This window comes from Octopus sinensis, linkage group LG4 (assembly GCF_006345805.1).
Source record: "Octopus sinensis linkage group LG4, ASM634580v1, whole genome shotgun sequence".
Lineage (NCBI taxonomy): Eukaryota > Metazoa > Mollusca > Cephalopoda > Octopoda > Octopodidae > Octopus > Octopus sinensis.
In genome coordinates, this window is record NC_043000.1 from 71,590,082 (window position 1) to 71,606,996 (window position 16,915).

Consider the following 16,915-nt stretch of genomic DNA (forward strand, 5'->3'; position numbering starts at 1 on the left):
TATTTGAATAAGTGTGGCCTACAACTTGGAACATGTACACATACATTCAATATTAAGAATATTAGAAAGCAATGAGCAAGGGTCAGTTGCCTTTCAAGAGAAAGTTTTCTTAGAGAAATGTACAATTTAGTGACCAAATAGAATACATCAGCTTAGGTACAAGAGTACTTCCTGAACTTAAACATCCTCTGACTAACAGCAATTCAAACTGAACCTAGTTTTGCTAAAGTTACCAAATTATCTCTGTTCTTTAGTCTATGAGAACCTGAAATAAGTGTGACATCTACCTCTCTAACTAAGACTAATAATATTAATAAAAACTTTCAACAATAGTTCCAAATTAGACAATATAATTTATAAGATGTTTTTGTTATATTACAAACTACAGCAATGCTAGTGTGATAGTTGAGCTTATATTTATGTATTAAGTCTGACCTATAATAAGACTAACATTAGCATGATAGTTAGTTTTGCATTCATCTAAAAATTAGGATTTTCCTGATGAGATTATAAACTGTTACATGATCAAGTGAAAAGATAAAATGATGATCTACATATTAGCAAAGTAGAGTAAGAGGTGACCTTCAGGTGAATCATGTAAACAATCCAGTTCTAGGTCAACATTATTTCATTGCTAATGCTTTTAAGAATAATATGAAGGTCAATTTTCACCCTCATAATATAAATATATGAAAAATATATCCATATATTAACAAAATAACTTTAATATTATTGGGGTTTCATGAAATATAAGTAATTCTATGATGGTTATGTGGTTATTTTGAAAATTCTTCAAAGAATGATGACTGTGCTCTGCATAGTTATGAACTGCCCTTTGGCAAGGCATAGCACCCATTCAGCCACTCTGCCAGGGATACGATAAAGTCATGGGGTTGCACATGGCAGATTGTGAAGACATGGAAGAGCTCAAGTGATCCAATGGTGCTTCTTACATTGATTCTGAGCAGAGGAATCCGAGATGATCAACAGTCAAGATCACCAAGCACTATCAAGAGAGCAACTGCAATGCATCCCTAGGAATGGCATCCATGGTTGTGTAATCAGCTAATGAAAGATTCATTATGACTCAATCAAGCTCCCAATTCAAATTCATAATAATGAAACTGGATGGTGACAGAGAGTCATGGGAATCCATCGAAAGCAGAGGAAAAAACATTATCAATACAAGATATATTTGACATCATTAATGTGAGAGTGAGAGCTGCAATGAAAAGAAATAAGTAAAGAAACAATTTCCGAAAAGATTTATTATTGCTGATATATATACATACATATATACATACATATATATACATATATATATATATACATATATAATATATATATATATATACATATATGTATATATATACATACATAAATGCATACATATGTAGATATATATATATATATATATACATACATATATACATATGTGTGTGTGTGTGTGTTATATATATATATCAAAAATATAATTGAATTAAAAGTAACTCACGTATGCTGTAACCTTATAGACAGAAGAAACAATTCTAGGTTGTTGAGAATCTGGAACTTTTTGAGCACTAAAAGAAGAGCAGCAGAATTTTATTAAGTGATAAGAAATCATCAGTAAAATAGATATTAATTACATTAGTTTTGTTCCAATTACTTTCCATTCTCTTTTGGTGGGCCAGAAAGAGTTAATTATCATCATCATCATCATTTAATGTTTGTTCTCCATGCTGGCATGGATTACATGGTACCCCTGTACTGTTCTTTTAAGCCTGGTACTTATTGAATTGGTCCTTTCCTTAACTGCTAAGTTATGGGATGTAACTATGCCAACACTAGTTGTCACATCGATCGGGGACAAGCACAGACGCAAAGACACACACACATACACACACATGGCATGCTTCTTTCAGTTTCTGTCGACCAAATCCACTCACAAGGCTTTGGTTGGCCCAAGGCTATTGTAGAAGACACTTGTCATTTATTTATTTTGTTTTTTTCAGTTAAAGAAAATTAGTTTTAAATGCTTTCATAAAGTGAAATATTTGGTAATTATGCTGCATGATGTTCTAAATCATTTTATCCAATCCTTTTATTTGATTGCTATTTTTTTTCCTGTTCTGCTCATTTAATACTCAACAGAGTAGCAAGAATGTAAAGATTTTGCTAATTCACAACAATATATAGTATATGGATACTATAACAGGTTGGGCTTTAGAATAAGTTTCAGAATGAGTCAAGTAAAAGTTTATAATACTAGAGATAACAATAATGAATTAGGATTGTATTTTGTTGAGTTTCTCATTTCAAATTTTAAATAAAATTGGAAGCTGGGAGATTGATTAAAATTAGAAGAAATATGCGAAAGAAAAAGTTGCATTTTTCATATGAGATATAAATTTATAATAAAATTTGTTCAATTATAATGTTATTTAACAAGATGAGACTCACTCTACATATTTTTCATGCACCAAGTCTAGGACAAGTCACCCTGGTAAAGCCTATCTATCTCCAAGTTACTGATGATGGTTAAATTCACAGACAAAGTACTGAAATGTGATGGCTCCAACCAGAAATCCAATCATCTTACAGAAGGGATATTTGGCTTTAGATATCAAATATATAACTTTACATATAAAAAAATCAGTTTATTAAAATAAATGAATGTACAGACTTATTAAACCCTAACAGCTCATTGTTCTGATCAAATGTTTTCCGATTAGAACTGACTATGCTGACTAATCTGTGAAGGACTATCAACATTCCATTTGCAAAGTAAGATTCTCAGTTTATGCTGTTGTAAGAGAAATAAAATAGAAAAATAGCTTACCACACTAATTCTTTATATAATTTCTTTACCATATCTTCATAAGGTCCAAAATCATCTTCAAACTGGCAAACTTTTCCACCCAAACATAAGTGCTTCAGTAAGCAAAATAAAAATTCTTCTTTTTCACTGGGTGAATATAGGTTGTAATTATCACTTTCTTCTAGTAGAAGCATCTGTTTTTACCAAATAGAAAAAAGTGTATAATAGTAACAACAAATATATTTATTGTAAACATGACTGTGTTTAATTTAATGATTGAAAATAATATGACAGTTGAAAAAGTGAAAATAATAATTACTTTTGTATAAATCATTTTTTTTCTATAAGGCAACTGGCTACAGAGATTCCTTAGCATATTTCTAGTACTTAATTTATCAACCTCCAGAGACTAGAAATGCAAAATTCTAGCATGAATTTTGAAGCAAGAAAATTAAAACATCCAGTCAATGATTCCTTTGTTTTGATGAGTTCTACTGGTTGGTAAAGCATATTTTTAATGATAAATTGTATTAGAAGTAAATGTGTTAATTTCTTACTGAAGAAAATAGGCTTCAGGTTTTTAGAAGTGAGGAAATGAGATAGCTTAAAGTCCATAACTTTCTCATAGGTATTTATATGAAGCAGCTACAGCTAGAAGGAAACTACAGGCACTCCATGAGCTAACTCCATTCTACCAAAATATATCAATTTATTTAAACTAAAGACACAACCAACTTTGGAAGATTCTGGATGGAGATAATTAAGTCAGTCCTAGTTTGTTATATCTTCTTTAATATATTGACTACCAGAAGAATGAAAAACAAAGTTGATTATTGAGATCAGAGCTTAGAATAGAGAGAAATGAAACTAAATAGTCAGGTATATCTGTTTCTTGAACAAAACACTCTTCAGAAAAAGAATATATATTAAAATGTTACCAAGAATATATTAACTCTGTAGTGGAATCATGATTAGTAACATTGTAATTTGTTTTGTCTCATTTTATATTTTTATCTAGATATTTCTGACAAACTTATGTACTAGTTATTACTCTTTATATACTGCTCTTAGCATATCTGATTGTGTCAACAACATTTAACTAATGATTAATCCGCCAACTGTGTCACCCAAGTCTGTCATTAACTGAATTCCGAAACCTGCCATTTACATTATGTCATTAAATAAACTGCACCATTACAATAAATAGAATATATAAACATGTCTGTAGCATAGAATGCAGCTAAAAATTTTTTTTAAATGGATTTAGACAGCAAGTAAAATATTGATTTCTTTTGACATATATGCAACACTAAGAAATGCAGAAGGAGAATAGTCAGTAGATTTTTGCTGTTTTTTTTTTAATATTAACTCTGAAGAATAAAAAGAAAGCCCTACTATGACTTGCACTCAGAACAAAGAACAAATCTGAATTTGACTAAGTATCGTTGTTGGTTCACCACCCTCAAATGTTAAGAATATATGGCTAGTGGGAAGAGTGGTGTGAAATGGTGGTTAATCATAAGTGTTTACAACCTGGTTTCAATTCCTTATAACAACAGCTGTTTTGCTAACAGCTTTGTTAATACAACTCATTAAAACAAGCTTCATTTCAACTCATTTGAAGAAATCAATAATTAGTGATTCATTGATGGTTATCTCTGATAAATCACAATGACTCATTTCTCTGATAGAAATAAGCAAAGTGTGTGTGTGTGTGTGTGTGTGTGTATGCATTGGCTAATGAAGGTGATGGGCTCTTGGCATTTATCTCACCAATTCAAACTTTGTTTGATAGTTTTGTATCAGCAAATGGATCAGCTGCTTGTTTTTGCAAAGTACATTGATCTTTAAATTATCATTATCAGCAGTTTTACATCCTTTTCACTTCACTGGGAAATTTTCATCTCAATCTTGTTTCATCCAATCTGTGATGCATAACATAAGACCAACCCAATTTGGGCCAGAATGTGAAATGATGATGATGATGATGATGACAGTGATGGTGTTGATAATGAATTAATTTGAAGGGGGATGAGGAAGTGATTACATCTTTCTTAAGCTATTCAACTTTGTTTTAATGCCTACTTTTCCACTCTTGCATGGATTAGATGGAATTTGATGAGATTTTCTCCTCTGTTTCCAAGTAAGCTAGTTTCTCCTTTTGACTTGATATGTTTTCTTAGAAGATTGGAAATGAATGACACTGCATGTACAATGGTAAATTTGTTCGCGACCATCATGACAATGAAACAGATAAATTAGCACAATTGATGTTCCGTTTGAATTCTGTAGTTTGAAAACATAGAGGCAGAGCTTCCAAAATGTTCACTTTAGAGAAAATATTGGGTAAAGTAAGCAATATTCCATATGGTGATGAGACAGAGTAATTGCAATGAGAGAAAAATTGATGAGTAATTAAAAATAAACCTAGGTGGTATGGAAATAGTCAGCAAATTCAGGGAGCAGAGAACATCATAGAAGCTGCAATAGTGATTGTAGAGTATTGGTTAATGAAGACTTACCAATAAAGCAGACAGACCTTTGTGGAGAGACACTCAATATCTTGAGTGTATTTTATAATCTTTTACATGATTCAGCAAGTGCCTCATGTATGATACACAGTGTGTGTTACAAACGACATTATATGTGATGCATGTGTCTATCTTATGAATGATATACAGTGTTTATCCTATATATATGTACTTCATGTATAGCACAGTGTTATGACTAAATATATTTTATGTGTGACATACAGTGAGTATATTAAATATGAACAGTATGTAATTAATGTAAAACACAAGATGACATGCAGTGTGTATATTATGTATACAAGCCACTTTCATATATTGCATTATATTATTATTATTATATATATATATATATATATATATATATATATATATATATATATATTTATTTATATATCCTACAAGTTCTGGCTGAGTGGTTAAGAAACTCACTTCATAAATATGAGGTCCTAGATTTGATTCCACTATTTAGAATCTCGGTCAAATATCTTTATCATAACATCAGGATAATCCAAGCATTGTGAGCAAATTTGGGTAGATGGAAACTGTTTAGAAGCCCATCATATGGATTGTGTCTGTAATTTAAAGGACAATCCTAATCACATATTACACCATTCTCATTTGGCTTGGGAAGTGTGCTAAGTGTACATGGTTCAGTGGAATACTCAGCCATTTACACGTTAATTTAATGAAGTGAATGTTAATTGATTGAACAGATTGAATTCTGATCATCAAAACCTACAGAGCATCAATTAGTTACTTAGCTTGTTGCTTCTCTTTTTGCTAGCCCTCTGTTTATTCTCCCTACATTGTATTACATTGCTAACATAGATAGTCTTTTTTTTTATTCGCAGATAACAAAACAGAACTGATAGGGTACTGGACAACCAACTGATAAGTCAACAGTTCATGACTAACCACTGATGCACTGTTTCCAAGCTGTTGACCTTCAAATGCAAAGTAGACAGATCAGTGTTGAGTACATATCTCTTACATAGTAGACTATCCTTTGAGGAACTGGGAGAGGTTGATCAATTCAAACAAAAGTAGTATAGAGGTTCACTGCCCTACAGTACTGAGATTCTTTTTTTCTATCAGTGACCGTCTACTGTTTTATCAAAGGGAAGATTTACTTGTCACTACAATAACCATAGTGAACACTGGCCTTTGTAGTTTGGAAAAGAGTGACTGTGTAATTATAGATTGAGAAATACTGCAGCACCAAATGACAAACTAAACTAACATAAAATCTTCAAAACAATTTTTTTTTTCTTGATTCAACTTTCAACACTGAATCGCACAAATAAAAGTTCCAGTGTGTGGTTCATCTCTCCTGCAAAATATCAACTGACTTTGGAAGACAGTTAATCCTTCGTCATTTTAGAACAAATTAAGGGATGAGGATGAAAGCAGACCCATGATGGACATGCACTGTAAATTTTAAACTAGATATATTTCAAATTCTAATCTTACATTTAATTTTTTCTTTACATATATGTTTTCTACCTTATGGATATTAGATTGTAAAATTTCCTTAAATGCACCTTTTACATTTCCAACTAAACTACAGAATGTCACTTCTTTCTCTTAGTTAACAAATGTATTAGTAAGATATGTTGTTTATAAACATTTCTACTGTTATCCTCGTTTTGACAAAATCGACAATTTGAATTGTCTGATTCCAAACCTTCTCTTTTTTTGAGTGTTTTTGAGACCAGCCTGACAATGCCTTTCACTTTTGGTATTTGTTTTTCTCAGAAACTTGAAATTCAAATTTTGTACCTAACATAGCTATTGTTCCATCTCTACAGCACTCACAGACACTATCCTGCAATAGCAATGGATTGTGGGTATTGCCATTTTCTGTGTTTGTGGGGTTCCCAGGATCAACAGTGTATCGATCAGGTTTCTCATATGAGGCAATACTACTACTGGCTGAAGAATCTGGGTCAAAAGGGCACTTGGAGGAGTATGCTCTTGATTTGGCTGGCACTCTCCATTCTCAATATTACAACGAATAGGCATTTTGTGTGTGATCGGGTTTGTATATAATAAGCATTGAATGAATGCTTTTCACAAGAGATTCATTAGGAATATGATAATAGACGTGCCTAAATAATTCCAGTAAAAATACAAGCACAGTGGTCGATGAATTTAGAGAAATAGGTTGATAGCTATTGATATTTAGAAATTTCTCAAAAATCGTTTTCCCATGACTGAAAGGAAGATGAAACCTTTTCCAAAACATGAGGTCAGGGTGGTTGTTTCAAGAGGAGAACAAAAAACAAAAAAACTGCATTTTAAATGAGCCAGAGTGAACACATAACATGCAAACACAAGTAGCTGGGAACATGATAGCACATCAGTCAATTTACCTAGTTGTATTGAAAATAAACCAAATGTTGCTGAATTGATCTCCTGCACAATTTGATCCTTAATGTCAATGTTCCTGATCCTTTTTTGAACAAAACTATTCAATACTGAAATAGCTGCAAGTATTTTTCACTCATTTCCTCCCAAATGTTCTGCCATTTTAAGAGCACCAGGTTTGATCAAACTTCTCCAATTATGTATGTTTTTTCCCCTACTTTGCTAACTCCAGTGCTACTACAGAAAAAGCTTCAGTGATTTTTTGCCCTTGTTTCCAGATTCATCTTTTTTGAGAGCATTTGCCAGCTGTTCAAAAACTTTCGTCCTTGTTCTCATGTTGAGGACAAACATTCTGTAAATTTTGCTTCAGCTTTGTTGGTTTCTGTAATAGGATCTTCTCAGATAGGGAAGATAAGGCAACATCTGACAAGAACCTTGAGGCTCAAGGAACTGAGTTGATCATCATATGTATCCAAATATTTACAGTGGGTTGAAAATTGCTACAAAGAGCTCCTGTGGTTTGTGCACACTCATTGGCTTCTCTGGTGGTTCACTGGCTTGTTTCAGATACAGATGTTGACAGACTTCACAATGTAAAATAGGTTGATAGCTATTGATATTTAGAAATTTCTCAAAATTTGTTTTCCCATGAATGTATTTATGTGCTATCCACTTAAGTACTCTTGTGATCGCATTATTAATCTTCATAAGTCTTAACCTTTACAATGCTCTTGGGTATTAACCTTCATTAAAGACTATCCAGCAAATTTTCTGATAGACATAAAGATATCTGTTAAATACATAAAATATGGAGAATTTCTTATCTTTCAAAAACAAACTCACCAAATAAAATACTACACTATTAAACATTCACACCCAAAAGGCAGCTGATCCCTACAAAAGTATATGACTTTCATTGTCCCTATTTGCATATGCATAAATGCATGCATGCAAGCTTGCATGTGTGTGTGAGCATGCAAGTGCATGCATGAATGTATGTAGTATATATGTATATAAGTATGAATGTGTACAAGTTTTTAATCAAGGACACCAGTATAATAAAGGTGTGATTAAAATAAAAAGTTAAAAACAGAAATCCGAGTTATGCTGGTACATAAAACAGTGATGACATTGCCACTGCCACCACTGCTACTGTCACCAATGACAATGATGAAAATAATAATGATTTCAAATTTTGGGTGAGGGGCTAAGTCAATTACATCAACCCCAGTATTTAACTAGTATTTTTATTATTGACCCTGAAGGATGAAAGGCAAAGTCAACCTTGGTAGAATTTGAACTCAGAACATAAACAGAGAAGAAATGTCACTAAGCATTTTGCCCAGCATGCTAATGATTCTGCCAGCTCACTGCCTTAATAATGATGATAATAATAATGCAGCGGTTATGCTCTGATGCAGTAGCAGGCACTGGATCTTATGGCTGTCTTCATATAAAAAGACGGGCTACAGTAAATATTCTGCTCAATACCACAGATTTGCTTGTCAGTTGCTTGACCTTAACCAGCTGAGCAAGTCCCTTAGTGGCTGATGAAATGTGTTTCTCTGATCATGAGCAGGAGTAGTGGGTAAGCATCATAGCAATGTGTTCATAGGAATTCTTTGGGGTTTGAATAATTCACCTCTGGAAACAAGGGGACTTAGTTCATCGTCCTTAAACAACTCTCATTTAGGGACCTTTTGAGTGGGGTGGGCTACTCAACATGAAGAAAATTCTAACAGGGTCCCACCTGCAAGGTCATGGGTTATTTATCTTAATACAAGGCCACTATGTTGTGCACACATGGTTGTGATGCAAGCGCCTGGTGTACCCTTATCAGATGAATAGTCATGATGGGTATATTGGGCTTCATATATCTGTACCCTAGTGTCTCTTTGATGGTATGTATTACTTTCTCACTATGATAATAATAATCATTCCAGATTTTGGCACAAGGCCAGCAATTTTGGGGAGGGACTAAGTTCATTACATTGACCCCAGCGCTCAAGTGTTACTTATTTTATTGACCCCAGTAAAATGAAAGACAAAGTCAACCATGACAGAATTTGAACTCAGAATGTAAAGACAGATGGAATGCCGCTATGCATTTTGCTTGGAGTGGTAACTATTCTGCCAGCTCACCACTCCATTAATAATAATAACTTCCCTCCATATCTATTATTATTATTGTTGTTATTATCAACAACAACAACAACAATGGTTTCAAATTTGCCACAAGGGCAGCGATTTTGGGGGAGGAAATGAATCGATTACATTGACCCCGGTATTCAACTGGTATTTATTTTATTGACTCTAAGAGGATGAAAGGCAAAGTTGACCTCAGCAGAATTTGAACTCAGAATGTAGTGATGAGCGAATTACAGTTAAGCATTTTATCTAGCACACTAATGATTCTGCCAGCTCACCACCTTAATAATAATAATAATAATAATAATAATAATAATAATAATAATAATAATAATAGTAATAATAATGATAATGATAATAATAATAAATTTGGAGGGAAGTGATGGTAATGGTTGTCAGAAAGTTGGTCAATTGGCAATAGTCCAAGAGACTAAAAAATCCTGAGGGATTCTGACAAGAACTGAACAATAATAGTAACATGAACAACTCCCTCTATCCCTATCTCTCTCTTTCCCTTTGTATATATATATATAAATAATGAAAGATATAACATCATAATTAAAAATTTACGTATGCTCACTAAAGACCCTAAGATGAACCATATTCTACAAACACAAATTCATCAAAAGTAAAGAACAACCAAAATCACCACTAAAGAGAATACTGACAGGTGCAAAATTATACCTAACAATACACACACATACACATGCGTGCGCACACACACACACATGCGTGTGCGCATGCACCCATATGATAGATCAAGATTCAAGTGAATCAGGTACATAAATGGTGAGGCACCAGGCGAGGTCGAAAAGTGAAATGTGTACCCAACAAAAATAGATGAAAATACACAAGGATACCAAAGTACAGGCAGAAAGACATTCAGGTTATGCATACAATTAACTGTAGCCGACAGAGTATATCAATAGCCCTGAGACTAATCAAGAAACAGACATTGCACTAAATGTACAGTCTATAATATACTTTGGATCTATGCAAGGAGCAGGTTCCGAGAGAGGTGGATAATAAATGAAAAAATAACAACAGATGGATATGTGTCAATGCACTACAGCTGTTTCCAGCAAATTTTTAATTGATTAATGGAGACATTACACCATTAGAAAAAACTGTTTCCATCAGGTGAATACACGAACCATAACATTTAAAAACGTTCAAAATCCAATGGGATGTGCATCTTCATGATTCTATGAGCCTTGCTTGTCATAGAATGAATTTGTTAGTTCAGTTTGGTAGTATTATAGGAGAAAACAAGACGTTACGTGCAGGGTAACAAAGATTTATAATGATGAAAGAAGTTAGAGGATGAAGTAAGAGGGGGAGTTGGATAGTGAAGCATCTCACTACTCCTACAACAAAAAGTTGGTTTCTTTCATCTTTTAATTTTATTCAACAACCAGTTTTAGGGTTAAATAAGTGCAAGGTCACGTAGTTATTTACTCTTTTACTCTTTTACTTGTTTCAGTCATTTGACTGCGGCCATGCTGGAGCACCGCCTTTAGTCGAGCAAATCGACCCCGGGACTTATTCTTTGTAAGCCCAGTACTTATTCGATGGTCTCTTTTGCCGAACCGCTAAGTAATGGGGACGTAAACACACCAGCATCGGTTGTCAAGCAATGCTAGGGGACAAACACAGACACACAAACATACACACACACACATACATATATATATATACATATATACGACAGGCTTCTTTCAGTTTCAGTCTACCAAATCCACTCACAAGGCTTTGGTCGGCCCGAGGCTATAATAGAAGACACTTGCCCAAGATGCCACACAGTGGGACTGAACCCGGAACCATGTGGTTGATTAGCAAGCTACTTACCACACAGCCACTCCCGCGCCTATATTATTTATATATTTATTTATTTGATAGCCTTGTATATATACTCTTTTAAAACCAAATGACTACAAAATCGAGACAATATGACTAAAATTATACGATGGTGGGAAGGGTATGAAACAAGAAGAGTGGCCAGCATATCAATAATTAGATAAATAAAGGAGTATACAGTAGAAGGCATACCATAAAGAATTATACGAAAGCAAATGGATAATGGTAAAAGAAGGTTTATAATAAAAAAGATTATAAGAAAAATTTTGGATAATAATAAAAATAAAATTATTAGATGGTGAATATGCAAATAATATCGTAAGAATTAAAAAATAATTAAGAAGTAGTTAAAAAAAACATAAAAGAAAAAAATTAAAGTAAAATAGAATAAAGTAAGGATAAATAAAATAAGGATAAAATAAAGTAGCGAGCAAAAGGTAAATTAGAGAATAATATTAATAATAAAAATAATAATATAATAATAGAAATATTAAAATTACTAAGTCTCTCTAAAGGAGATTACGGCAGCGTTACTGGATATTAATAGTTATCGCCATACTAATATGGCAGTCTATAAATATAAGACTAAAGCTGTCGCTGATTAGCTCCAAGAGGCCACCGCCTCTAGCTAGCTATATGACACACGAACCTGCGTCCATTACAATCTTCGAACAGGGGAAGTCAGCCGCTTCACCTTGCTAGCCAGACATCTGCAGACATGTTTCAGGGTTGTTGCCCTTTATCAATGCAGTGTAGTCAGAACCAGCAGGTGTCGCTACTGACCGTCTGTAATGGACGCAGGTTCATGTGTCATATAGCTAGCTAGAGGCGATGGCCTCTTAGTGCTAATCAGCAACAGCTTTAGTCTTATATTTATAGACTGCCATATTAGTATGGCGATAACTATTAATAATATAATAATAGAACGTATAATAACCAAAATTCAATAAATAAGTATAATGTTAGGAAATGAATAAAAATATACGAAAATATAAAAATAAGAAAGCAGTATGGTATACATGTGTGTGTGTCTGTCTGTATGTAGAGGAGGTAGACCCATGAAGACATGGGATGAAGTGGTGAGGCATGGTCTTTGAATACTGGGCCTCATGGAGGCAATGACAAGTTACCAGGACCTTTGGCAATATGCTGTGTGTGAGAAGTCCCAATAAAGCCCAATGAAACCATAGTCATGGCCAATGCTGGTGTCACATAACAGGCTCCCATGCCAGTGACATGTAAAAGGCACCCTTGGCAATATGCCGTGCTTGAGAAGACTCACCAAAACAAGTAAAATCATAGTTGTGGCTGTTGCTGGTGTCATGTGGATAGCACCAACGCTGGCGGCATGTAAAAAGCAACCATTACACTCTTGGAGTGGTTGGCATTACGAAGGGCATCTACTTGTATAAACCATGCCAAATCAGATTGGAATCTGGTGCAGCTCTCCAGCCTAGCAGTTTCAGTCAAAGTATCTAACCCATACCAGCATGGAAAGCAAACACTAAATGAATGATGATGATGTGTATATATATATATATATATATATATATATTTATTGGCTAAACTGGCAAAATGACCATTCCTAAATACAACAATATCTGTTTCAACACACGATTTCACATCAAAAATCTTGCAAAACAAATATATAAACGTATATATATATATATACATAAATATTTATATATGGCTGTGTGGTAACAAGCTTGCTTCCCAACCGCATGGTTCTGGGTTCAGTCCCACTGCATGGCACCTTGGGCAAGAGTCTTCTACTATATTCTCAGGCTGACCAAACTAGATGGAAGCTGTGAAAAAAAGCTGATTGTATGTATGTATGTATGTATGTATGTATGTATGTGTGTATGTGTGTGTGTGTGTGTGTATGTATGTATGTATGTATGTATGTATGTATGTATGTATGTATGTATACATACACATATATATTTGTAAATATCTAAGTGTGTATGTCTTTGGGTCTTTGGGTCAAGCAACGGTGGGGGGGAAAACACAGACACAAAAAACATACACACATAAAAATATATATACATATACATACACATGTATATATGATGGACTTCTTTCAGTTTCCGTCAACCAAATCCACTCACAGTGCTTTGTTCAGCCCAAGGCTATAGGAGAAGCTGTTTGCCCAATGTGCCATGCAGCAGGACTGAAACTGGAACCATGTGGTTGGGAAGCAAGCTATTTACCACACAGCTATGCCCGCGCATATTTATATATACATGTTTAGGGAGCGGTGAATAAAATGTCATCTAAATTATGTAAAAATGAAAATAATACTGACAGATATTGACAGATATATGTACCAAAATTGAAAAAAAGTATCTTGAGATACTAAAGAGTAGAGTTATTCAATAAAATTGTCATTGGCCTCCAGACAACTTCATAATCTCCTGCAGCTCTTCTGAACGGTCTCCTTGTTTAAGTTGGTGAATGCTGCCATAATCCTTGTCTTCAGTTCATCTTTGGTGTTAGGAGTTTTGTTAATCTCTTGCTCAATTGTGCCTCACACATAATTATCAAGTGGGTTGCAGTCTGGGGAGTTAGGTGGCCACAGAAATTATCTAACAGCCATGACTGGGTTCTCCTGCTTGTGTGGCATGGTGCAGAGTCTTGTTGCCAGACATAGTCTTCCAGCATCCACTCTCTTGACCCAGGGCAACACTACCTCCTCCAGGCTCTTGATGTAGGCCTATGTGTTGAGTATGAGGCTGTGTGGCAAGATGAATAGAGGCATAATGTTGCCATCACTAGTGATCACTCCAAACACCATGATGTTGACTGGATGTTTGATTTTTAACACTCTTAGTACATGTTTTGGAGACATGGCAAGCCAATGGTTGTTCTGTGTGTTCACCATCTGATCCTGCCAGAAATTTTTCTTGTCTGAGAAAAACCAAAGCATGGAGGGCATGCATGAGTTTGTTCAAAAGCTTCGTAGTGCAGTCTTTCTTCTTGTCCTTGATGGCTTGGGATAAAAATTGGCCCTTTCTCATCTTGTATGAGGAATACCAAATGTCTTCAAGTACTACCTGCCTGATAAGAAACTCAGACATTCCAATGTCCCTGGCGATGATAGACCTGATTGACTTGGGGGGGATCATTGTCAATCATGGCCTGGATCTCACCAGCAAATTCAGTAGCTCTTTTCTTATCAGAATGATGAGAATGTTTCGAGCTGCCGTACCATCACCATTAGACTCATCCAACTCTTTCTGAATCCTCTGCACTTTCCTCAGATTGACACCCAAACACTCTGAAATGTTTGTATTGGAGCTGCTGGCACAAATGCCAAGCAGTGCAGCATGTCGTTCCCAAATTTCTGGCAGAGTGAATTGCAACATCATGCTGCTTTTCTCACAGATGGTGCCCAACTGACCCTACTATACTGCGTTGTTGACAAAATCAAAAACAAACAATGTGCATGCACGAAATTAAAAATACAAAATGGCGATGATTTACCCATTGCAACCTGTTATTACATTTATATATATTCCAAGAAAGTTAGAAGTTGTGAATCTAACTAAGGGATAATATCTATCCAATATACTGCCGGTAGAATACCCAATTATTAATACACAAGTGTTTTTTATGGCATTGCAATTACATTACCTAGTGTACTAAATGGGTGAAGGTAAAGAGTTATTTTACCATTAATTTATATAGCAATAAGAAAATGGAGGGGATCAATAGGTGGTTCAAAAAACTTTTAGACATTATACTATGTCAATTTATTTATTTATATACTAAAATGACAATTACAAGAATATACATATGTATAACATATTCTGCTTTACATATAAAATATATAAAGATACCAGTAATTATTACAATATATAACATACAGGACTGTATGTTATATATTTTAATAATTACTAGTATCTTTATATATTTTATATATACATATACACATATTCTTGTAATTGTCATTTTAGTAAATAAATAAATAAGTTGACATAATATAATGTCTTAAAGTTGATGAACCAACTATTGATCCCCTCCATTTTCTTATTGCTCTCTCTCTCTCTATATATATATATCATCATCATCATCATCATTTAACATCCATTTTCCATGCTAGCATGGGTTGGACGGTTCGACCAGGGTCTGGTAAGCCATGGAAGCTGTACCAAGCTCCAGTCTGATCTGGCAGTGTTTCTACAGCTGGATGCCCTTCCTAACGCCAACCACTCTGTGAGTGTAGTGGGTGTTTTTTATGTGCCACTGGCACAGGAGCCCACACAGGGTGGCAAACGGCCATGATCGGTTGGTGCTTTTACATGTCACCGACACGGACGCCAGTCAGGCGATGCTTGTAACTGCTACGCTCGAACGGTGCTTTTACGTGTCACCAGCACTGGTGTCTTAACTACAATTACCATTCAAATTTTTGATGTTGACGAACTTGACTCAACAGGTCTCCTCAAGAACAGCGGGTCACTCTACAATCCAAGGTAAGCACAGCAGGTCATCCTGCAAGCCATGAACTCACTTCATTTGTCGGGTCTTTGAAGTCACAGCATATCTCCAGAGGTCTCGGTCTTTCGTCATAGCTACAGTGAGGCTCAAAGTACGAAGGTCATGCTTGACCACCTCGTCCCATGTCTTCCTGGGTCTACCTCTACCCCAGGTTCCTTCAACAGTTTGGAAGCGGCACTTCATACATCTCTCCTCGTCCATTCTTAGTACATGACCGTACCAATGCAATCGTCTCTCCTGCATGCTGCATCCAATGCTTCTTATGCCCAACCAGGACGCTCACACTCTGTCGTGCATGGACACTAACATTACACATCCAGCGGATCATGCTAGCTTCATTTCTTTCAAGCCTATGCATGTCCTCTGCAGTCACGGCCCATGTTTCACTGCCATGAAGCATGGCAGTTCGTACACATGCATCGTACAACCTACCTTTCACTCTGAGCGAGAGACCCTTTGTTGCCAGTAGGGGGAGAAGCTTCCTAAACTTTGTCCAAGCTATTCTTATTCTAGTGGTAACGCTCTCTGAGCATCCACCCCCACTACTAACTTGGTCACCTAGGTAGCAGAAACTATCAACTACTTCTAGTTCCTCCCCAAGGAGTGTAATGGAATCTGTTTTCTGAGTATCAATGGTGTCAATTGCCCCTGTGCATCTGCCGCACACGAAAGCTATCTTCTCGGTTAATTTTCCTTGGATGTTGCTGCACCT

At 35.1% G+C, this 16,915-nt stretch overlaps 1 protein-coding gene across 1 annotated transcript in view; it reads right to left on the bottom strand.

The window, feature by feature from the left end:
* Positions 1-1,204: 1,204 nt before the first annotated feature.
* The window catches only part of LOC115210480 (cilia- and flagella-associated protein 300-like), a 25,077-nt gene continuing 9,366 nt past the window's right edge, over positions 1,205-16,915 (bottom strand). The window contains exons 2-4 of the mRNA XM_029779083.2: positions 2,822-2,994; positions 1,496-1,562; positions 1,205-1,222 (exon numbers count right to left, since the gene is read on the bottom strand). Of these exons, the coding sequence (XP_029634943.2) occupies positions 1,205-1,222; positions 1,496-1,562; positions 2,822-2,994 (258 nt within the window). The remainder of the gene's footprint in view (positions 1,223-1,495; positions 1,563-2,821; positions 2,995-16,915) is intronic.